Source organism: Caloenas nicobarica, chromosome Z (assembly GCF_036013445.1).
Source record: "Caloenas nicobarica isolate bCalNic1 chromosome Z, bCalNic1.hap1, whole genome shotgun sequence".
Lineage (NCBI taxonomy): Eukaryota > Metazoa > Chordata > Aves > Columbiformes > Columbidae > Caloenas > Caloenas nicobarica.
Window position 1 is genome coordinate 99587186 of NC_088284.1, and position 22439 is coordinate 99609624.

Genomic DNA, 22439 nt, shown 5'->3' on the forward strand with positions numbered 1-22439 from the left:
AGAGATGTTATTCATTCCCAACAAGCTGACTTTTCATTGCATAAAACATATAATCCAGACTCAAATCAAAGCAAGGTCGGTGTAGTGGCTGGCCAGCCTGTCTCTGGGGGTTTAGCATGTTATTTCAAAGACAAATCAATCTATTTTTCTTCTCCCTCTTCATCTGAACATTTGTTGCTCCCCATCTCTCCCTGTCCCTTTCATTACTGCCCTGGATTTCGCAAGGGGGGAGCACTCCTCCTCCCAGAGAACACGGACAGATCTCTTCTCCCCGGGGAAGAATGTGAAATGTCAGCCTCCCGCCCAGCCCCTGATGCTGCTCATTCAGAGCCTGGAACCAGGTACATCAATAATTCACTTCACGCTTTCCTGAGCCCAGCCATTTGCTGAGATTCTACCACTGGCAGCCCCAGTTCCCCTCCTGGCTTTGAGGCTGTTTGGTTGGGATCTGTCCGTGCTCGGACCCACTGACTCCAGCCATTCTGGTCTGAGCGCTGGCGTTATTCACAAAGGGCTGATTATTCATGCTGGCCCCAGAAAGCATTTTCTTTCGAGTCCCTGACTAGAAAATCTACTGACCAAAAGGACTGGAGCCCCCACGGCTCTACACTGCAGATAGGCAGCAGTGCGGTACAATATTGTGGGAAATTCTTTGGGTGGCAGCTCAGTCAGCAGTCCAGCTTTAATTTGCAGGTGCTGTAGGGGAAGAAATCTGCTTTCCTCTTGCTAGAAACTAAATTCAAGAGCTCAAACAAAGAGAGAGGAAAAGGATGTTGCTGAGATGTTCTCTGCAGGTTTCCTGGCACCTGTGCTTTGTTTTGTGGTAGACAAGGTAAGTGCCAGTAGGTGCTATGTCTCAGCCCAAGGGGATGCCACCTTCTTGGCTGCTCCCACCTGCACACCTTTGTGTAGCTGCTCTCCTCTCCCCACCATGCCCAAACTCCACACCCAGCAGAAAGACTGCCTGTCCCTGGGCATCTTCCCCTCCCTTGGACGCTCTCATGCCTCTGACATTGCTTTGACCCTGAACAGCCCTTGTTGTGCCCTCACTAACACAGGTAATGCTGGCTGAGCCTTGCAGAAATGACAGCAGAGCTTTGCAAGACCCAGTGAGCGCCAAGGAAGACTTCTGATGACAGAGGAAGATACACAAGAGCAGCAGAAGCTTTATGGCCGATTAACAATGGGAAAGGCGGTAAACAGCAAAGTATCGGTGACCACCAAGCTCCTGCTCAGGCCACCCAGAGGATTTGCTGCTCCAAAGCAGCCAAAGCCATGTTTATCGGAGCCAAGCTCCCTGCTACAGCCACCAGCCCCAGGCACTCATATCGGAAGTGTGGTAGTTTCTGCCTTTCCCTTGCTGCTGGTGCTGTTCAGAGCAGAGGCAGAAGGGAAAGGACACAGGGAGTACAGCAGCCTGCAGCTCCCCTGCCTTAATGCACTCAGAAGCAGAGGGATCCATTGCCCGGGATATTTATTCCTGTGGATCTGACATCCAGGAAGAGACAGAGAGCATTGCTTTATGAAATATTTGGCCTTGCAAGCAAGGGGAGACATACACTGGCTTGGCTGACTGTGGAGTTGAGCCCCATTTTCAGATTCTCCAGCGCATAGTAAGATCTCCAACAGTGTATAAGCTTGAGCTGGAGCTTTTTGCCATCAAGCTATTCAAATCCCCCATGTATTCTCCACTGACTCATTAATGCTGAGTTATTGCTGTGCTCCTCTTTCAGCAGGGACTCTAAGAAAGTTGCTTTTCACTAGCCAGCCAGTTTTTTTATGAAACTTTCCCAAACTAACGATCTCAGAGACCTCCTTCAGGTGTAACTGCAATTGCCTGTGTACTCAAAAGAGAAAAGCAGGGACAGAAGGTACCATCTCCCCTCTCCAAGCACAGGCTGAATTCAAAGATCAGGCGCAGGATGGCTGCTCTCACCCTCACTTTGACACAGGAACAGCTCTGCTTGCCTGTATGTCCCTGTATCTGCTCAGGGATGCGCAAGTTTAAAGCAGTGGATGCTCAGGCTGCTGCAGCTTCTCTGCCCTTTGTCTGCTGCCGGGGGGAACAGCAATCCCTGAGAAAAACCACAGGTCATGTTTGATCCAGGATGCCTGCACCCAGCACCATGCCATGCCGTCCCCAGGGCACCCCCTGACACAACACCTGCCGTGCACCACAGGTGCGGGAGTTTGGACCTGGCAGGGCTGGGGGTCCTGGAGAACCCCGGCAGGAGGCTGGGGGGGTGTGAGTGGGGGGAGCCGGCAAGCCCTGCTGTGGGAATGGGGTCTGTGGGAAGTTGGGAAGCTCCTTCATCCAGCTGGAGAGGGGACACCCAGCAGCAGAGGAGCAGGAGGAACAAGGAGATGGTGTGGGGCAGCAGCAAGGAACTGCTTAAAATGGGGTGAGGCGCTTGGGTACCAGGTGTCAGGATGGCATCGGGCAGACCCAGACTCCCCTTCGCACCCAACCAGAGAGTTACAGATGTCAGGAGCTGCTGTTCCCTCTCTCCCACACACACCATCACATCTCTGGCTTGCCAGGGCTGCCTTCCCACAACCCCTGTAACATTAGCAAAGTGCTGAGCCTCTGCCTTGCCGCAGGGATTTCTGCACCCTTCCAGCAAACACATTCGCTGTGCAGGCCAGCAATTAAGCGTGGAGGAGCTATGGGGAGAAGACCTTCGGCTTCCAGGAGAAACAGTTGTCTCTTCCCTCCCCAGCGCAGACTCTAAAAGCACAGAGTGCTCCAGAAAGTTGCTCAGCTCCACGCCACAGAGAGGCATCCATCCCGGCCAGGCTGGCTGCCACGGCGCTGAGCTCAGCAGAATGATTGCCCCCCTCTTAGCTGCTGAACCTCTGTCCTCTTAATTAGAGATGCTAAAATAACTGGGGAATCATTTTGCAGGCTACAAGAGCATGAATAAATGATGGCAAAGTGAGGCGTAAACAACACATGCCTGTTAGCCTTTTGCATCAGGTCTGCCCCGGCTTTGGAGATGCAAGCGGGTTACAGGTCCGGGCGGTTGGGAAGCTGGAGTCAGGCCGGGGCTGGGGCTCGTCCCTCATCCCTCTGTCACCCAAGACCCTGCTCCTCTTTCACGGGCAGAGAACCGATGGTAGGTTACATGATAACCCCTTTGCGTCCTTCCAGCCTTATACCCTCTGCATTTAACACACTTTGCAAATGGTAATTAAAATGTAGATGTCTGGGTGAGGAATGGTCTTCTAGGGGAGGAGGGAGAAATTAAACCAGTGGGAAACAACACACTGAGCTAACTTCAAGTTTTCAGGAAAAAGAAGAAGAATATCCATAGTGGGGAGAAGATAACATACAGATTCTGCAAGCTAAGAAACAACACAGGAGAGGCTGAAAGCTGGACAAATCTGGACTCAACAAAGAGCTACAAAATCTTAGCGATGGAGCATAATTAATGCTGGAACAAGAGAGCAGTGGAGCTCATGAAACCTGGGAACCAGCTCCCGCAGGGTGGGCAGCCCTGCCTGTCCCCACCACTGGCAATGGGTGCACAAGGCACAGCTGATTGGCTGGGAGGTTACAATGCCGCATGGCTGATTGGCTGGGAGATTACAATGCCGCATGGCTGATTGGCTGGGAGGTTACAATGCCGCATGGCTGATTGGCTGGGAGGTTACAATGCCACATGGCTACTTGGCTGGGAAACTGCAGTGCCACAGGGCTGATTGGCTGGTTGGCCACATCACTGGATGCTAATTGGCTGTGTCACTTTATTGCTGCATGCTGATTGACTGGGTGGCTAGGGGAAAAAGGGAAAAAACTAATAATGATAAGCGTATAGTATTTCTCCTCATGCCTGGTGCTGCTGGTCTTTACAGCCACCCGCACCGTTGTGCCAGCCCCACCGAGCAGCCGTCCCTCAGGTGCCACGGAGACCGTCACTGTCATCACTGCCACATCCCAGGCCAGGCCATGCTCAGCAGCAGGTGTCTGGAGCTGGAGTTCAGAACATGGAGCATCTGGTCCGGGTCATTCCTCACCATCCGTTTCAATTCCAAAGCCAGTTCCACAGGCTGATCAGGGGGGAGGGGGGAGAGGAAAACAAACCACAAGGCTCCAGCCTGGGACCTCTTCCATAGTAAAAACCAACAAACATCATTAACTCAGCTTGTCTTTTATGGCCTTAACAGGGCTCTTACAGGGGGGAGCTGCCCACCCCAGCTCAGGATCAGTGTCCTTTCGGTAGGCGTTAACAGTGCTCTCTCAGAGGCTGCTCTGTGGGTTTGTCCTCTTCCTTCAGCTGCCTCACCAGGAGGTCAGGAATACCCCCCATGATGGATGCTTATGTACCTCAGCTCTCAGCAGTGTGGAGATCCCATATGGGGACCCACTCGTGAGGTCGGATCCTGGTGCTGCCTCCCGGTGTGAAACGGTTGGGGTGCAGTGGGATGAGGAGAAGGTTGCACCACACCGACCTTCCCTTTAACAGCCCACTCATCCTGGCTCTCCTCCACAACAGAGTGTCCTCACACATTGTCCACACATACGAGCCAGTAGCAGCTTTGGTAGAGGCACCAGCAGTCCCGGCACAAGTCTGTGCTTCTTGAAGCCACCCAATGCAAGAGCAGGACATGGTGGCTCGGGTCTGTGCTGTGATGCCTTGGGCATCTGCTCCATGCTGCAAATATATGTGTGTTGGGCTGGCGAGATGTGTCCCTCCTGGGGTACTGATTGGGCTTTGTCTGTTCACACTGGGCTCCTTTCAACCCCCAGATCAAAACCGTAAATAACAGAAGCAAACTGTTCCCTCTGTGCCATCATCCATTGATGGTGAGCAAAGGCAGGGGCTGGAAACAAGCAGCACAGAGAAATGGCCATTTTGTTCTTGCATGGCGGTGGCTGGACCATGTTGTGGGGACAGAGAGAAGAGGTGAAGCCAAGCAAAGCTGTGCCACAGCGGCACTGAGAGCACCTGTGCTGGGGTGAGAGCCTTGATGTCCCATGGGGCTGCAGCTCTGGATCTGCCTCCCCCTCTGGACCCACCATGAAGGAGGGAAGGACCTGGGATGGGTCTGCTGCGGGGCAGCAAATGCCTGGGAGAGACTTTGAGGCCTTTGGAGGGAGAAGTTACGGGGGAAGCAACAGGAGAGGCGAATCTGTTGAATGCACCTTTGCCCAAAAGCCAGAGAGGTGCCTCCAGCCTCTGCCCCTGGGGACTGCTTTGGGGTGACTCTGCTCTCTCTCTGCCAGCAGACCAAAGACAGGGCATGCCAAGCAATGGGACTTTGAAAACCCAGGGACGGGGCTCTGTCCTGCTGGTGGCCCCGTGCCCAGCCAGGACTGGTGATGTGATGCTGGGAGGGAGATGGGGATGAATGAGGCCAATGTCTAACGCACCTCCACAGTCCCATCTTCACCAGTCTCCAGCACTGGTGGCCACGCAAGGTACACGAGTCACTGGGGCTGGCTCATTTCTGTGGCTGTTTGGCTGCTCTGTCTCACCTCCTTGAGCGATGGTATATCAAGGTGAATCTGGACCTACTCACCAGGGACATCAGCAAGTTGGCCAAAACTGGGGACAAGCTCTGCAGCCCTCGTTCCCCAGCTCCTAACACATGATGGAGACATGTGACTCCTGTCCCCAGGCAGCAGCATTCATCCTCATTCCATAGAAGCAAGAGGGGCCCGGCTGGGCTGGACTCAGGGGTCAGAAATGCAGCCGCCTGCATGTATTTTGCCTAACAACAGTGATCTCTCTGTATATTTTCATTCTGTTTTCCTAGGCTCAGCTGCCTCCTCAATGAAATGTTTCCAAAGCAGCCTGGCTTGGCGGCACGCCAGCCCCGGCTGCCAGATGAATGGGCGGAGGAGGAGGGACCCATTCCTCTTCTTGACACAGCATCGCTGCACAAGAGGCCTCTGTTGACGTTAGGACTGGCTGTTCCCCATCTCCTGAAAGGTTCTGCCTGGCCCCTGGCTGGAGCAGCACACAGGACTAAGGCAGCAGGCTGCATGTGATGTGGGACGGGGGTCTGTCCTCCTCTGGGGTGGTGGCAGAGCCACAGACACCAGGGTACCACAGTGCAGCACTGCCAGGACCTGATGTCAGCCCCGGTTTCTTGCCCTGGACCCTCCCCTGCTGACCACCCCACCAACAGCTGAGCATTCCTTGGGGCTCTCTGACTCCTGCTAACAGCATCACTCCCCACAACATCAGCAATGCAAAGAGCCTATTAATTCCCCCAAAACACCTCTCTTCCACCCCACGTAGGGCGAAGCTCCCTCAGCACTGCTGGAGTGCAGACACCGACATGGGTTTTGAAGAGCGCCAGGTTTCCAGCACCTTTCAGGAGCAAGGGATGCCATGGAGACCCCAAACACAGCACTCCCAAGCCCTTCAGGCCTTTGGACACTGATACATGGAGCAGCATCAGCTTGACCCTGAACCCTGGCCATTACTCAGACATGCAGGATTTCACCCAAACAGTGTCACAGCTCTTTCACATGCCTCAGTTTCTCTACCCAAAGCAAAATCCAAACCCAAGCGTGTAGGGCTGGAAATTCATCTGCTGGGAGGCAGCAGTGCAGCACAGGGCCACCAGGCTACCCACCCAGCACCAGACCTGATCCCTCTACCTGCCACTGCTAATTGTAGATCTGGTTGTCAGCAAGGGAATGCAAATCGGTGTATGCCCCACTCATCACAATGTCACCTACTTGCCAGGGACACCTTTAGAAGCTGTGCAAGGAAAGGATGTAGAATTTAATGAAAGGGCTGAGGAAGCATCAGAAGGCAAAAGAAAGTGATAAAAGTCATCAGCATCCTTCTTGTCTGCACCTCTCACCCCTGGCATCTGCTGGTGGCCAGCTGCGGCAAGCTGAGGACAACGGCTGGGTCAGAGCAGCACCCAGGAGCACGCCTCAGGGACACAAACTGGTGCCAGCAGCTATGGTGGGGAGAGGGCTCTGCCTGGATCTGGTGGAAAAGAGGCCAACCGCACATCGATAAGATGAATTAGTTGTCTCAGCAGCACCAGTAAAACGAGCGAGAGGAGTGTAGCCCGTGAGGCCCGGCCTGCTTTGTTTCAATTACAGCAGCTGCCAGAAGAAAAAGATAACCTCAATATTGATGGCAGGAGCAGCAGACAGAGGTGCCCTTGTGGGCTGCTGGGAGCAGGTAGAGGAGGAGGGAGGAAGCAAGAGAGATGGAGTAGGGGGAGGAGAGTCTCAACCAGCATCCCATGGGAGAGCCTGGCTGGGTCCCCTGGGCTGGTAAGAAAGACCCACCTGATCCTGTTGCCCTTATCCTCACGAGGAACAGCTGTTCTTCATCCTTGCTGTTACCCCAGTTACTGGCCACAGCATCATCTCACAGAGACAGGGAGGAGGAGTGCATCTTCCCAGGACTTGGGACACGAATTCAACTCAGAGCATCATCAGCAGGACATGTACCACAGCATGGCATCACATAACACTGAGCAGAAAAACCACCTCTTGCTCCCCACTCAGGCTGTAGGGCCCAGAGAGAAGCTGGAGAATTCAGGGCATGTGTGGGATGATGGATGGAGCTGGAATGAAGGGCTACAGGGCTGAGACAGGCATGGGGGTGAGCCGGGGTGCAGACAGGCATGACTGCCTGCCAGGGATGCAGAACCCAGCTGCTTGAGGGCTGGGTGGCCCCAACACTGCACGCAATGGGGACCAGGCTGGGCAGTGAGGACAAGATGCCCAAGATGATCTTGGACTGCATGTGGGAACTTCAGCCCCACTACAGCAGCTCAGGGCAGGAACCCCAACATTACACCAACAGCCTGGAGATCGGGGCGCTGAGCCAAACTTCCTCCTGGCAGCACATGGTTAATGTCCTGCACTGGGAGGGGACTAAGCCCTGGGTTCACATCTGGCAGGATGTAACCAGAAGGTAGGAAGACATGAGGGTCTCTTTGGTCTTCAACCCATTCACCTCCAAGATCTCTGCACCAGGGAATGCAAATCACCACCAGCACTTGCTTTGTGGGGTCCATAGGCAGCCCCGAGTCCCTCCCTGTGTACAGAGAACAGTCCAGGGCCAGCCCAGCTCTGTGTGAGCCCCCCGCCCCCTCTGGGAAAGAGGCGCCAGAGACCAGGCTGAGCAGGGTTCGCTTCACAGAGGTTTTATTCGTACTCTGGACGTCCGCATCACCCTCCCATCTTGCTTCTCTCCCAGGAGAGAGCCCAGGATCCTCACCCTTGTCCTCCCAGGGCTGTGGGCCTTGGGTACAGCCCCCAGGTCTCCAAAAGGGGACAAGGCCACCATCTTGCGGCCACCCATCAGCACTGCACATACCCGTGTGCAAGGCCTGCAGGGTCCCCAGGGTGCGACAGCTGTGGGGGCGCAGGGTTTGGACCATGGGGTGCTGCGACCTCCTACCACTCCCAATGCCCCCATCCCCTGGGATCACGTCCTGCTGGGCACACGCCGTTCCTCCCCTCGCTCCCCGGCGAGGACGCCCAGGGGTGCCAGGACGCCCAGGGGTGCCAGGACGGGCAGAGCATGCTGGCAGTGCTGCTCCTGCCCCGGTTCTGGCCCCTCCACCCCTGCACTGCCGCTCCGTGCAGCATCAGCCAGCAGTGACCGGGGACCTCCCGGTTTGCACAGCGGGCTTCATTGAGCGTGGAAAGGCAGGAGGCAGCAGAGGAAGGGTCAGAACCGAGCCCTGGGACTGAAAAGGCAGCACCTCGCGGGAGGTCTGAGGGGGATTTTCTTCCCTGGTCACAGCGTGGGAGTACAACCCGCATGGGTGATGCTGGAGGGGGTTGTTATGCCAACGCTGCTGGTGACCAGCAGCCCAAAGCAAGTCCTTTTGTGCCTCTGGGAAGCGAGTTGGCATGGTCTGCACACTACAGGGTTCTTCTGCAAGGCTGCCCAGCCTGGCTTAGTGCTCATTTCCCTCCTTCTGCTTCTATCCCTTGGGGATGTGGCTGGCTGTGGCCTCCGTGGTGGCGACGAGCATGGGCGGCAGGTTCATGGTCCTCACTCGGCTCTCTGGCTCTCTCGCTGCTGACTTTGTGGTAGTGGTGAGGATGGAGGGGGTTGTGCTGGTGGATGGGGGTCTCTGATTCCTTCCCCCCTTGTTTAGGAAGTGGGCGCAGGGTTACAGGGACCTCCATGGTAGTGTTAGCCTGGGGAAAGCAACACAAGGGCTGCTGCAGTATGTGAACATACAGAGCCCCACAGCAAGCCTGTGAGCACGTCTCTGAGCTGGGATGAAAGCAGAAAAGCATCCATCTACAGAAAGCTGTGTGGGTCAGAGCAAAGGCTCTCCAGCCCCAACTCAGGGAGGACAGGAGAGGCTGGAGCACATAGAGCACAAGCCTCTGTACATACTTCCCTTGGCTCAAGCTGTCTGTGGTCCAGGGAGGGACTTTGCATTTAATATTTTGGATTTAATTTTATGGATTTAATATTATGGATTTTTCTCTTAGGACGTGACTAATCACCTGCTGAGACCAGAGCTTTGTCCTTGTCTTTGCTCTGAGCTTGCCACCTCTGGGTTCATTGCCTGTCCCTTTCTTATACCAGAACAGCGAGCAACCCTAGTTAGCTTATCCAGACCTGGGCTCTGACCCCTTTAGTCCCCTCCTTCTCAACCTGAAAGCTCTGACCTATTTAACTGCTCTTCTTCCAAACCTTTCATCACCTTCCCTCTCAGCTGTGGCTGCCAGCCCAGAGCTCATCCCCAATGTGAAGATAAGGTTGTTTTTCCCTGATGGGCAATTCCAGAGGAGACAAGGGATGCCGGCTCTGTAGAGCATCCCTGCTCCTTACCTCCTGGGTGGTATTGGGGTAGAGGGAGCAGTTGCCACAGAAGTCCTTGCTGTGGGTGAAGCGGACGGCCGACTCCACGTAGGGGAAGTGGAGGAAGCTGTAGGGCAGCTGGATGTGGAAAGCCAGGCGGCCGCACCTGCAGGGAGAAGCCATGTCCCGGCTCTAGGCAGGAGGTCTGGGGTCACCCAGCCCAGCCATGGGGGGGCTTTGGGAAGCCCACCAGACACTCCATAACCCCACAGAAAAGCCTCAGCTGAGATGTGGCATGCTCACCGGTCATAGACAAGGAAGTCATCCTGGTAACCCCCCAGGACCTTCCAGACGTCGGGCTCCTCCGGCTCTGGCTGGAAGACGGGGACCCCCGGGGGGGCCTGGCGCTCCAGCTCCCCGAACATGACACGGGAGAGTGGTGCCTTCTCATTGACGATCATGTAGCGGACGTCAGCCATGCCCTGCCGGGCCAGCCTCTCCCGCAGGCCCCCGAGGCTGTGGGGAAGGAGGGGCTGGGAGGGGGGTGCCCGGGTCGGGGGGACCGCCTTGCTGTCCCCTAGCATGGCAGAGCTGGAGCTGGGGCAGGGGGCGCAGGGCTCACCTGTGGGCCTGCTGTAGGCAGAAGTGTCAGCTGGCCTTCAGCAGGGCCACCACCGTCACCTGCCCCACCGCCCCCACCATGGGGCTCGAGCCGTTGACGCTCCAGGCTGGCGCCTCTTGGCAGAGCCGGCTGCTGTTGGCCACCCCCTCGGAGGCCAATGCCAGCCCCAGCCCCAGCCAGGTGGCCAGGGCCAGCACCCCCAGCCCCATCCCGGACCCCTGGCCCTGGCAGGAGGAAACGTGGCATTAGTCTCCGCTCTACCCCAGAGCTCAACCCAACAAGATACTCCTAGCCCCGCTGCAACCCCAAATCACCTCCCCGCACCCCCCTCCGGGGCAGACAAAGGCTGGTGGGCAGTATCATACTGGTACCAGCACAGCACTGGGAGCTGGGACACCCATGCCAGGCGGGGTGAGGAAAGGGGGATGAGGTGGGGGGATGAGATGCACCCTCGTCACTGGCTTTTGCAGGCACCTGCTGCCACTGCCGGGTGCCCCAGTCTCCCCCAGCGGCAGGTCACACACTCATGCGTTGTAGGGGAAGGTCCCACTCCCCCTGTGGGAATTATCCACCTCCCCAACCCCAAAAGCCAGACCCAGCCATGGTCTGGGGTCTGTCTTTGCCCCACGGGTGGGCAGGGATGCAACCCACATCATCCTGGCCAAGGGCAGGGAGTCAGTGGGACAAGGATGGCTTCACCTTCAAGTCACCTTGAGAGTCCTTCATGCCCACAAAGCAATTGAGGGGTGCACAGAGCCTTTAACTCCCCCTGCCCCTAATATCTGCCAGAAGCCCCTTCTCCCACAGCCCCCTAACCCTGCCCACCCCAAGATATACCCTGTCCCTTCAGGATGCAGCACATTCAATGGGCAGGGGGAGGACATGGGGCTGGGGTGATGATCCAGGGAGCTGGGAAGGGAGCAGGGAGCTGCAAGGTCTGGTCAGGATGGATGTACCCCCAATCCCCCAGCCCGCTCCCCCACGAGAATGAGCCCTCAATACCGCACTTCTCCTCACTGCTGTCCTCTGGCCAGACCTCGCTCCCAGCCCCAGCAGCTCTTGGCAATGCCCAGCTGGCCCTGGTCTCCCTTTTATCTCCTGTCCACTCTCTCCGCCCCAGGGGGAGGAGAAGAACCCAGCTGGAGCAGCGGGGATTCCTCCCCAGCCACCACCGCCTGCCTTGGGGACGGCAACAAGGCAGGCACTGTCCCCCTTGGTGCCACGCAGCTTCAGGGTCCTGCTGCCGCAGCCCAGACCAAGCTGTGCTGGGGCAAAGCCGTGCCTGGTGCTGGGCTGGCACAGAGGGTGCCAGGCGCTGCCACGGGGGAGAGACGGGCATGTCTGCTCAAAACCGCCCCACAGGTAGAGGAGGGCTGGCAGCATTGCCAAGGGCACTGCTTTCACCAAAGGGTTGCAAGACTATGGAGTGACATTGAACAGTGCCACCCATGCACAAGGTCCAGGGGGAGCCACCAGTGCAGCCTCTGTCGCTCTGCAGACAAAAAAATGGGTGCCTGCCCCACACCCCTGGGGTGCCGGAGCTCCCTGCCCCACGGGATGCCACCCGAGAGGCCGTGCTGTCCTGCCACGCAGTGCCACGGTGCCTCTTGGGCTATGCTTGGCCCCACAGCAAGTCCCTGGTGTCCAGCCCTGTGCCTCCTGCCTGGCCCTACACCTGGCGGGGCTGTGGGGAATCAGTGCTCTCTTGGGAAATCACAGCAGTGGTGAATTCCTCCCCCCACCCTGACCAAACAAGAGGAATTCACCACTTCGGCCTCACACGGACATCTCCGCAAATATTTGAGCAGTTTATCATACCTGGGGTCTGTACAAAAACATGATAAGGCAGGGAAGGGCAGCAGACACAGACACAACGGGGGCAGCAACATAGTCCTGGATACATGAAGAGGGAGGATTCATCCAAAACCAGCCATGAGCAACAGGCAGAGAGAGGATCACTGTTGGGGAGCTGGAGGGGCTCAGGGATGTCAGCAAGGACATGGGGACACGGGCTGGGACCGGGTGCAGTTGCGCGGGGTCAGCCTGGAGCAGACGCATCCTGTGACCAACGTCGGACCCTCCACCGAGCTGTCCCCCTGCCATCCACACACTGCTCCACCCCGGGTCCCCATGGGTTCCCTGGGCGCCGTGAAGCACCCAGCACTGAGCAGGGACACGTGTCCCCTGGCTGCGCGCCCTACCCCGGCGGGATTTGGGCTGGTAGGAACAACCCAGTACAGACAGGAGCCAGTTCATCACCTGTCCCGGGGGACCCCCCGGCCACCAGCTGGCAGCCAGTTCATGTCCCCACTTTGCTCACCCCCGAGCCCGTGGTTATCAGCCTGGGCAGCTTCTTGTTGTGCAGACACAGCCCGGCACCCCCGGGGTCAACACAAACTTTCGGCCGCTGGCTTTGAACGTGCCGGAGCAGCCCCCGCCCCGCAGCGGCACGGCTCCGTGTGCCGGCCCCGGGACGGCACCCAGCGCTCCGCCCCGTGGCGGGGCCGATTGCCCTGCAGCCTCCCTGCCCCCGCCAGCCCCCTCCCTGCCCCGCTACGGCCTGTTGCGTGCCGGGGAGGAGCGAACTGCCCCGCCCGTCCAGGGCCGGCCCCCGCCCGGCATCCCCTTCGCCCGCAGCCTTGACCCCGGTGAGGCGCGGGCCGGGCCCGGCCCTGCGGGGGGTGGCCGGACCGGGGGTGCCGGGGGGCGCAGCTGGGAGAGGGGCGGCGGGAGCAGAGCGGGAGCTGTGCTGGCCACACGGGGTGCAGCTGGGGCAGGGAGGGCTGGGACGGAGGGAGCAGCGGGCCCTGCCCATGTGCTCGCCCGGGCAGCGGCCCCAGCAAGGACTCCCCATCCTTGGGCTGGTGTGGAGCAGCTGCGGGTCCCAACGGGGTGCCGCTGGGCCCCCTGCTCCCCCCCGGCAGGTGGGGTGCCCGGGGGCTGGGGCTGCCCCCCCAGCCTGGCAGAGCCCCGTGCCCGCGCGGGGAGCAATCGGTGCACAGCCCGTTTGGTGGGGGCAGGTGGAAGGGGATATTTAAGCAGGTCTCCCCCGCATCTCAGTGCATGTTCGTGTCGCATCTATTTCACCCTCCGTGCCTCTAGGGCAAGGTCACTGCCCCGAGCTCCACACTGTCCTTGCTGGGGAGGGGAAGGGCACATCAGTTCGCTGTGACCCCGCTGCTCCCCCCTGCCATTTGTGGGACACCGCTGACAGGCACTGGGGCTGCACAGAAGCCTTTTAGCTGTAACCAGCACATTGTTCTGTGTTTACCAGTCCAAACTCCATGTTCCTGGTTGCTGTACAGGACATACCCCCTACAACCCTTGTCCCCACACTCTTGCTTGCACACACAGCACACCTCCTTGGCGCAGGCTCCCCGCTAACCTCCCCATGGCACCCCCAAGGGACACATGGCTCCAGAGGGGACCCGCTGTGGCCAAGGCTCAGACCTTTCCTCTTCTGTGGCCCCAGGTGCAGGGCAGCGTAGCAAAGGGGTGGTGAGACACTCGACATCCTCAGGCAGCTCTTTGCAGCCAGTCCCAAAGGTGGGTGCCCCTGCAAAGAGCCTGTTGGCCTATGAGACCCGCTTATTTAAAATACACGCACTTAAGGCGTGCAAATTTACACGCCTGTGCGTGCGGGTGCACTCAGGCTCTGTGCAAGGTGGAGGAATGGCTCCTGAACCCCCTGACCCCGTGCATCCTCCCTGCAGCCTGCCCAGCCATGGCAGCCTCGCTGAGCCGCCCCTGCTTCATCTCCCTCCACCTGCCCTACAGGCAGCGCTGGGCCCAGGACCTGGCCAACACCTTTCGCTTCCAGCCGGTGGCCGTACGGGAGACGCCGCAGGTCCGGCAGCTGGCCTTGCGACGGGGATCCGCCGTCTTCCTCATCAACCAGCGCCTGGCTCCGGGGCCCACCGGCACCTCTTCCCACGATTTCCTCTACGACATCGACCCCCGGCCCACCTTGGGGACAGCCTCCAACGTCTGCTTCGAGGTGGATGATGTGCCAGGGCTTTGCAAGCATCTGCAGAGCCAGGGATGCTCCCTGCCAGTGCCCCCCACCGAGGTGAGGGATGATGGGGGCTCTGTCACCTACGGGGTGGCAAGCTCCATTGTGGGCAATGTCAGCCATACCCTTCTGGACCGATCCCGTTACCGGGGACCCTTCCTGCCCGGCTTCCAGCCCATCCAAGAAGCCCCCTTGGCTACAAGGGACGGCATTGAGATCACCCACTTTGACCACATCACATACGTCTGCCCGCGGGGCGGCGCCCGGGCCGCTCTGGACTGGTACCAGCGCTGCTTCGGCTTCCGCCGCTTCCTGCTGAACCCACAGGAGAGGCCGGCCGAGGGGTACGTGCTGGGCGGGCAGGGGGTCAGCATGCTGCTCCTGGCACTGCAGGGTACCCAGGACACCCCGGCACATGGCTGCAAGCTCGTCCTCGCCGAGTCCCTCTCGGAAGATGGTGCCAACCAAGTCGACACCTTCCTAGAGCAGCACGGTGGGGCGGGGATCCAGCACGTCGGCCTCCGCACCACCGATATCGTCACCACGACCAGGGCTTTGCAGCAGGGGGGCGCGCAGTTCTTCACACCCCCCAGCACCTATTACAGCCAGGGGGGCAAAGCAGAGGAGATCCGGGTGGCTGGGCAGGACCCCCAGACGCTGGCAGAGCTGGGCATCCTGCTGGACACCACGGCTCCTGGGGACGAGGGCCAGCCTGGCGCTCATGTCGCACAGACCCCCTCCCAGGAGTATTTGATGCAGATCTTCACCCACCCCATCTTCTCCGAGGAGACCTTCTTCCTGGAGCTCATTGACCGCCGGGGAGCACCAGGCTTTGGGGAAGGCAATATACGGGCACTGTGGAAAGCTGTGCAGGTGTACATGGACCAGCAGCAGTAGCAACAACAACGCAATCCTCCTCCTTCAGCTCCCCGTCCTCTCCGGCCCAACCCTGGAGCGATATGCTGCTGCAGAGATCCCAGCCAGTGCCTGCGGCGTGGCCCAGGTTGGCAGGGACCAAGGGAGGTCCCCGGGATGGAGGGTGATTTCTCCCCCTCCCTGGGTTCCCAGGGAGTTATCAGCCTCATGTGAAGAACTTTCTGCCCCAATTTCATCTTAATCTAATCAGACTTATGCCCGCAGCATGGCTGAGGACACTGCTGTCAGAGCAACACTCCCTGACGTAGGGGGAAGAGGGGCTGCCAGCAGGGAGGGATAACCGGGGGGCCACGGGCACCACAGCTCGTCAAGTTACCACCCAGAGCACGGGCAGCCCCTGTGCAGGGCAAGTGAGGGCCTCTCTCTCTTCTCAATTAAAGAATTAACCTGCAAGCACTGCTTCGATTTGCTTTTCTCCTATTTAAGACCTGCCAAGTGCCAGGTGAGGATGAAAGAGCCCTTTCCACCCCTCAAGGCAGGCTGTGCCCGGCCCTGCAGTCCCTAAACTGAGGCCACTTGCCCCCTTGCGCACCCCCCAGGACTGTCCCCTGTCCCTGCCAGCCCCTGGCACAGACACAAGACCGGGAAGGAGGAAAACCCTTGGCAGCCTCTGGGAAGAACCTCCTGCAAACCTTGCCTTTGCAAGGGTGTTACTGTGCATCACGGTCAGAGAAGCCACAGCACACACACAGTGGGAAACAGCATGATGGAAATGGTAAAAGAGGGGGGATAAAACCCTACAAAAAGCCCAAGGGATGATTGCTCGGCCCCATGGAGGAGCAGCCTGTGGGCAGGAGCTGTGCAGCCCCCGGGGGCTGACGCCTGCCCTCCCAGGAGAGGTGCTGTGGGTGCCTTATTCGGGGCCACCAGCAGTTAACGCTCAGCCAAGTGGCTCATGGGTGCATTAACCAAGAAATCCCTGCTGTCCTCAGCCCAGATGTGCACATCCTGACAGCCATCCTCGTCTTCAACCACAGGCTGCCCGCCCGCCCCAGCTTAGCACAGTGCAACAGAGAAATTCACTTTAAAAACCCACACACTTTAGGAGATTTATTATTAGAAAGCCTGTGGTTCAGGTTCAGTAAAAAGAAGTGTGTAAAAAGAAGTGTATAAAAAGGGCTGTTGGAGGCCAGGAGGGGTACAGCAGTATCCACAGCCACTGGCTGGTGGCTGAGGGACAAGCACAGGCCAGGGCATGTGGGACCGATGCAGCCACGGCCGCTGGAGAGAAACCCCTGCTGCCAGGTCTGCAGTGCCGGAGCGGTGATTACATCGGACCAAATCACCTCAGGAGGGCTCCAGCCGAGCAGGGAGGACAAGCCTGGCCCTAGGTCACGTCCAGGACCGCAGTGGCCACGTTAAGGCACAAGTCCCACGAGGGAGTCAGTGGACTCTTGCAAGGGGCAGGACACCGTTAGAGGGCTGTGGCTGGGCACGGAGCAGTACAGGGGACACCAGCGCCATGCCCCAGGCAGGACTCACCACAGCACGGGTCCCCGGTGGTCTCAGCTGTCGAAGGAGCTGTCACAGGGAGGCGGGTGCCTGGAGGAAGGCGCGGAGGGAGAGTTGTGTCCCAGGGCGGGTGCTGCTTGCTCCCTGTGGCTTTGCCCCCCGCTTCCGCTTGGAGCCCTGTGGGAGAGACACACTGGGGCCAAGCCAAACCTCAGAGACCCCCACGGCCTCCAGGGATCACCTTTGAGGCAAGGGGGACCCTGGTATTGGGGACATCCAAGGGCAAAGCCAGCCAGGCAAATCGCCCAGACACAGCCCTGCCCCAGGCTGGGGATGGTCCATGGCCTGACCCCAAAGCCCAGGGGGCTCCAGCACCGCACACCAGGGCCCACAGCAACATGGGGCAGCTCCTGGGGCTGTGCACCCTCCAGCGATGCCCACCTTGCCAGGGCTGCTGTCCTTCCCACGCTGCTTCTCACACGCTTTCAGCACCTGAAGGAAGCACAAGAGAGCCCAGAGCTGAACTGCAGCCGGGTCCTGGAGCCAGGACAGCCCGCAGAGTTTGGGGGGATGCCCGAGACTACAGGGAGGTGGAGGGAAGGGAGAAAAAGGCCCAGGTCCCCCCGGTACCTTCTTCATGGCTGTGGACACGGCTGAGGCGTGGAACTCCTCCTCTGTCACCCAGCGGGATGGGGACAAGGCAGGGTCCAGGGTCACATCCCCATCCAGGGGCAGGGAGTAGACCACATACGTCTGGTGGATGTGAGAGAAGACATGGATGACCTGCGGGGGGAAGGGAAGGCACAGAAATGGGCAGGCAGCAGGGGATGTTCTGCTTGCCCAGCTGCCTCACAAGTGCACCGAGTCTGCCAGGGCTCTGAGGAGCAGGGCAGGGCTTGGGAGGGGTGACAGCAGGAAAGGGGGACCCTCTTCCCCCCATGTTGTCCCCGAGCACAGGGGGCTCACACTGTGTGCCTCCAGCTCCAGGCTCACCTCTCCGATGAACTGCAGGTCTCCAGCCGCCACAGGCCACCCCATGCGGGTCTGGAGGTGATCTGCCAGCACTTCCCTCTGCTTCTCCTCCTGCAGACCCTGAGCCAGCAGGAGGCTGGGGAACTCCCAGAGCCCAGCCAGGAGACCTGCGGAGGGGGCACGATGGGGATGTGAGCTGGCAAGGGGCACATCTGGGGACACTGAGCCTCACCACAGCCCCTAGAGGCTCCTTTCCCCACCCCAGCAGCAAGCACATCGCCAGTGCGTCCTTCTCTCCGGCTGCTGTGTCCCTCGTGCAGGTGGGAAGGGGATGCGCGGTGCCTTCGCCCCCGTCCTGTCCAGCCCCATCACCTGAGCTGGGTCTCTGCACAATGAGGTACTCCAGGGCACCGTGGCAGCCTCTCCGCTCCAGCACACACGTGGCCGTTCGTGCCACCCGCGGCTGCTTCTTCACTGCTTTCCGGGGGAAGTTGGTCACCCCCAGACTGCTGTCCCACGGTTCTGTGGCTGGGGGGCACAGGGGACAGTTCCCAAAACCTGCAAACACCGATGTAAGTCACCATGGGGCCCAGACCCAGGGACACAAGAGGGATCTCCACAGGCACCTACCGCAATCCTCAACATCAGGCACTGGGGCAGGTTTTCCAAACAGCTTCTGGGAGGCAAAGGCCAGCTCCTTCTCCACCTGCAACAGGAGTGGGGACAGGTTCATCCACCAGCCCACCTTGTGCCCATGTACGGTGACCCCTCAGGGCTGGCACCCGGTGAGGATGAAGGATGTGACACCTTGCAGCACTGGTCTGGGACAGGGATGGCTTGTAAGAAGCTTCAAAGGGGACCTAGGGTGACCTTCTGCCACCCCACTGGGACAGCTGGCAGCCCCCAGCCACCTGCAGGCAGGGAGGAGACAGATTTTGGGGCTGTACTTACCCTGCGCCGTGCTCGGCAGTGCTGCTTCACGGGGCACTCCCCACACAGCGGGGCCTTGGGCATACACACCGTTGCCCCCAGCTCCATCAGGGCTTGGTTAAAATCCCCCGGGCGGCTCCTGTCTACCAGGGCATTGGCCATATCCCTGGGAAAAACAGCAGTGAGCAGCATGGGTCTCTGTGTGGAGAGGGCCCGACACCTCTGCCTGCCTCCTGCCTGCGTGGGGGATGCTCCCAGGCAGGCAGAGGCAGCACGGGTTCTTTTTCCACCACTCTCAGCAGCGCCAGCTTTCTAAACGCTCCTGCACCCCATGTCCCTCTCCCTTTGCAAGCTCAGCTCTCCACGGCTCCCAAGTGATCCTGCCCTCAGCCACCAGCTAACACACCTGTGGTCAAGGCAGCTCAGAGCAGGGATGGAGCGTTCTGCTTACCAGAGCCGGTCGATGACGGCCGGGCTGCTGGAGTCGGCACCGATGCACCGCAGGCGGCACAGGACCCGGATCACATTCCCATCCACGACACCGGTAGCCTGGGACCAGGAGCTGGAGTTACCACACCAGGAGGTGCCCGTGCCCCGAGCCAGGCAGGGAGCTGCAGTGCTCCCAGGACAGAGCAGGGACACACATGAGTCTGATCCACAGGCCAAGCTGGGCAGTGGGCAAGACACACCACAGGGAATCATAGAACAGTTTGAGTTGGAAGGGACCTTCAAAGCTCATCTAGTCCAACCCCCTGCAATGAGCAGGGACATCTTCACCCAGATCAGGTTGCTCAGAGCCCCATCCAGCCTGGCCTTGAATGTCCCCAGGAATGGGGCATCCACCACCTCTCTGGGCAACCTGTGCCAGTATTTTACCACCCTTATAATAAAAAAAAAAAAAAAATTTCTTTCTCATGTCTAGCCTGAATCTCCCCTCTTTTAGGTTAAAACCATCACTCCTTGTCCTGTTGTAACACACCCTGCTAAAAAGTCTGCCCCCATCTCTCTTATAGGCCTCTTTTAAGTACTGAAAGGCCACAATAAGGTCTCTCCAGAGCCTTCTCTACTCCAGGCTGAACAAGCACAGCCCTGGGGAGCCCCCGGCTTGTGACACCAGCAGCAGGACCCTGCCAGGAGTGGGGTGCAGTGACAGAGAGGGGAGACATGTCCCCACTGGCCACTGACACCCAGCTCTCACCTGCCCATATGAGATGGACGCGATGGCTCCCGCTGTGTATCTGCCCACTCCTGGCAGCAGCTTCTGCAGCTCCTCAGCTGTCCTGGGCATCTGGCCCCCCAGCTCAGTCACCACCTGGCAGAGACGGGGCTGAGATCAGGGGAGCAGCCGGGGTGCAGCGTGCAACCCGTTTTACCCATGCCGAGATGGGATCCCAGCCTCCGTAGCCTTGTGCCAGCAGCACACAGCCCCAGCGAGGCAGGGCAGACAGGGGCCAGCACCGACCCATGGGCCACAGAGGGATCCAGAAGTGCCCCCGCACCCCAGCGCCAGGACACCTTCCTCGCTGCCTCCTGCAGACGCTTTCCTCTCGAGTAGTAGCCAAGTCCTGCCCACAGCTCGTTCACCTCCTGCTCCAAGAGACAGGATGCTGTGTTAGATGGAGAGCCACGAGGGTGGAGAGAGTGCCCAGCCCAGCAACACTCACCTCCAGGGACGCCTGAGCCAGAGCCTGCAGCGTCGGCCACTTCTGCGGTACAGAGGGAAGGGGACAAGTCAGGGACAAGCAGAGCTGTGCCCTGCAGCTGGAGATCTGCCACAGTCAGGGGACAAGGTCTCTGAAAGGAGACGCCTGTGGACACAGGACTCTGTAAGGAATAGTCACCTGCATCCACCGGTTGTAGTAGTCGATCACCGTAGCCACCTGCGTCTGCTGGAGCATGATCTCGGACACCCACACTGCCGGGAGCAGGGCAGGGATCAGAGCAGGGGCACCAACACCACCCACACCTCATGCCGTGGCCACATTAGCTCTGGCTACAAGCACTGCAGCAGCATCCAGCCCATGCGACCCCTTCCCACCCCTCACCTTCCCCACATGCTGCCCCAAAGGAGCTTGTTCCAAGGGTGGCAACTGAAGCCAATGTTTCCTCACGTGGCCATATTGCACATCCGCATCATGGGTAACACGTAGTGGGGCACCCCCCACACGCCAGGGCACAGTCCCTGCTCCTCACCTGCGTACGCCCGTCTGTTGGCATCCGGCTCAGTTGCTGCCTGAAAAGGGAAGAAAATGGGGTGTGAGAAACAGGGTGACACAGGACCCCACTGCAGAGGGGACCTGCCTATAAAACAAGATTGCCTATAGTGTGTTTTAAACACTGTGTAGGAATCTGCATAAAAATATTTCCCCCAGGTTCAAAAAAATCCCACCAGAGGAGCTGCCCCAGACCTGAACCCCTCTGCATGGGAAGCAAACGCAGGTAGATTTAAATCCCACAGAGGGGCCGTGCAGTTCCCAGCACCACTCAGACAGATGTTATGGTAAAGCTGACACGCACCCCAGCACCCCCTAACCACCTGCTGCCAGGCCGAGCACAGAGCAGGTGGGAGCTCTGGTAAAAACGCTTGGTGGGCTTAAAGCAAATAGAGAGAAAACCTTCTCCATGGAGCACTCGCTGCAGGTTCCAAGGCAGGAACAAAACAGGCTTGAAATACAACTAGACCAAGTTTACCAGGGAAAAGTGCTCAGGCTTGGAGGCTGCATTTGAGAAGTGCAGTTTCACTCTGTGTCCCGGCTTTACTCTTTGTACTGAGGGACTGGCTACAGACCACACACCACGGAACTGCCAGGACCAGCTGGGCGCACGCTCCCATTTCCAACACCCTCTTCCACTTCTACGCATTTAAGGATGCATCGCGTAGGGAAGGACACAGCGGTGACCTCAGCAACGCTCCCTTGAGGCAGACGGTCCGATTCCCGGCTACGGCACCTCCCGCTGCACCCCTCCTTACCAGCGTCCTCCAGGGAAGGTCCCGCTTGCTCTTGTCGTACCAAGCCAGCAGGTTCCCGCGCAAGGCCTCGATCTCAGACGGGTCGCTGAAGAGGTGCTGGGCGGGCGGCGGAGCGGGCGCCGGAGCTGAGGTCCCTGCCAGGAGAGCGGCGCGGGGTCAGGGCACGGCCGGGGGTGCAGAAGGGCTGCAGAGCCCGACTGCAGCACCACCTGGCCAGAGGCGGAAGCCCGGCAGAGCCGCTGCCGTGTGGACAAGCACCGAGCGCCGCGCCTTACGAGGACGCAGCGACTGCCCGGGCTGGCGGCCCCGTACCCCGCAGAGAACGCCCCACGCTCCCCCCAGCCCTCCCGCTCCCGGGCACCTCCGCGGGGCGACGCGCCCTTCCTGCTCTGCCCCGCGGGCCGCGCCGCCCTCCCGCCGCTCCGCCGGAGCCCCCCGGCAGCCGCCGCCCGCAGGTGGCTCATGGCCGGGCCGCTCCCGGCGGCGCTGGGACCCGGGGGCGGCGGCACCACGTGAGACTTTCCCGGGAAAATGTTTCCCTCCCCGCCCCTGCGCGGGGACAAATCACAGCGGGAAGCCCCGCCCATCTTCTGCGCGTCAGCCAATCGGAGCGAGGTGCGGGCTCGCTTCCACCCGTCCTCAGGCCCCCGGGAAGAGGGCGGGACCTCCCGGCGCGCCGAAGCCAATCAGCGCTCTGGGGGAGAAAATGAAGCTGTCCCCGCCCCTTCTCCCGCCGCTCTCAGCGGCCGCGCCCAAAGGACCCTAATGGTTGCCTTCACTAAACGCCCG

The 22439-nt window shown here is 59.5% G+C and overlaps 3 protein-coding genes across 6 annotated transcripts; 1 reads left to right on the forward strand and 2 right to left on the reverse strand.

Moving 5' to 3' along the window:
* Positions 1–8154: 8154 nt before the first annotated feature.
* LOC136002348 (selenoprotein Pb-like) lies at positions 8155–10586 on the reverse strand. The gene is made up of 4 exons (XM_065657279.1): positions 10378–10586; positions 10059–10271; positions 9786–9921; positions 8155–9139 (listed from the first exon to the last, which is right to left on the reverse strand). Exons 1-4 carry the CDS (start codon positions 10584–10586, stop codon positions 8900–8902), a joined length of 798 nt encoding a protein of 265 aa, XP_065513351.1. The 3' UTR covers positions 8155–8899.
* Positions 10587–12960: 2374 nt separating this feature from the next.
* HPDL (4-hydroxyphenylpyruvate dioxygenase like) lies at positions 12961–15711 on the forward strand. Of its 3 annotated transcripts, none has more exons than XM_065656645.1 (2): positions 12961–13025; positions 14091–15711. In XM_065656645.1, the coding sequence occupies exon 2, from the start codon at positions 14102–14104 to the stop codon at positions 15284–15286; it is 1185 nt and encodes a 394-aa protein (XP_065512717.1). In that variant the 5' UTR covers positions 12961–13025; positions 14091–14101; the 3' UTR covers positions 15287–15711. The 3 variants fall into 3 exon arrangements, with proteins under 3 accessions (XP_065512717.1, XP_065512716.1, XP_065512718.1); XM_065656644.1 differs by lacking the exon at positions 12961–13025 and adding an exon at positions 13143–13923 and having other exon boundaries at positions 14198–15711; XM_065656646.1 differs by lacking the exon at positions 12961–13025 and adding an exon at positions 13845–13923.
* A 637-nt stretch (positions 15712–16348) lies between these two features.
* On the reverse strand, positions 16349–22160 carry MUTYH (mutY DNA glycosylase). 2 transcript variants are annotated; one of them, XM_065657796.1, is made up of 16 exons: positions 22012–22160; positions 21651–21784; positions 20873–20912; positions 20521–20594; positions 20344–20385; positions 20195–20266; positions 19878–19991; positions 19131–19228; positions 18701–18845; positions 18380–18455; positions 18122–18307; positions 17771–17916; positions 17408–17560; positions 17219–17269; positions 16808–16954; positions 16349–16718 (listed from the first exon to the last, which is right to left on the reverse strand). In XM_065657796.1, exons 1-15 carry the CDS (start codon positions 22112–22114, stop codon positions 16850–16852), a joined length of 1539 nt encoding a protein of 512 aa, XP_065513868.1. In that variant the 5' UTR covers positions 22115–22160; the 3' UTR covers positions 16349–16718; positions 16808–16849. The 2 variants fall into 2 exon arrangements, with proteins under 2 accessions (XP_065513868.1, XP_065513867.1); XM_065657795.1 differs by lacking the exon at positions 20521–20594 and having other exon boundaries at positions 20142–20266; positions 20344–20487.
* Positions 22161–22439: the final 279 nt, after the last annotated feature.

Excerpts from the sequence above, each read along its gene's own strand:
- HPDL (XM_065656644.1), top strand. The coding sequence starts at position 13,789 with ATGGCTCCAGAGGGGACCCGCTGTGGCCAAGGCTCAGACCTTTCCTCT. Across the intron at positions 13,924-14,197 it reads CTTTGCAGCCAGTCCCAAAG|CCGGTGGCCGTACGGGAGAC; the intron begins GTGGGTGCCCCT and ends TTTCGCTTCCAG.
- MUTYH (XM_065657795.1), bottom strand. The coding sequence starts at position 22,114 with ATGAGCCACCTGCGGGCGGCGGCTGCCGGGGGGCTCCGGCGGAGCGGC. Across the intron at positions 21,785-22,011 it reads GGGCGCGTCGCCCCGCGGAG|GGACCTCAGCTCCGGCGCCC; the intron begins GTGCCCGGGAGC and ends CTCTCCTGGCAG. Across the intron at positions 18,456-18,700 it reads ACTGCCGAGCACGGCGCAGG|GTGGAGAAGGAGCTGGCCTT; the intron begins GTAAGTACAGCC and ends CTCCTGTTGCAG.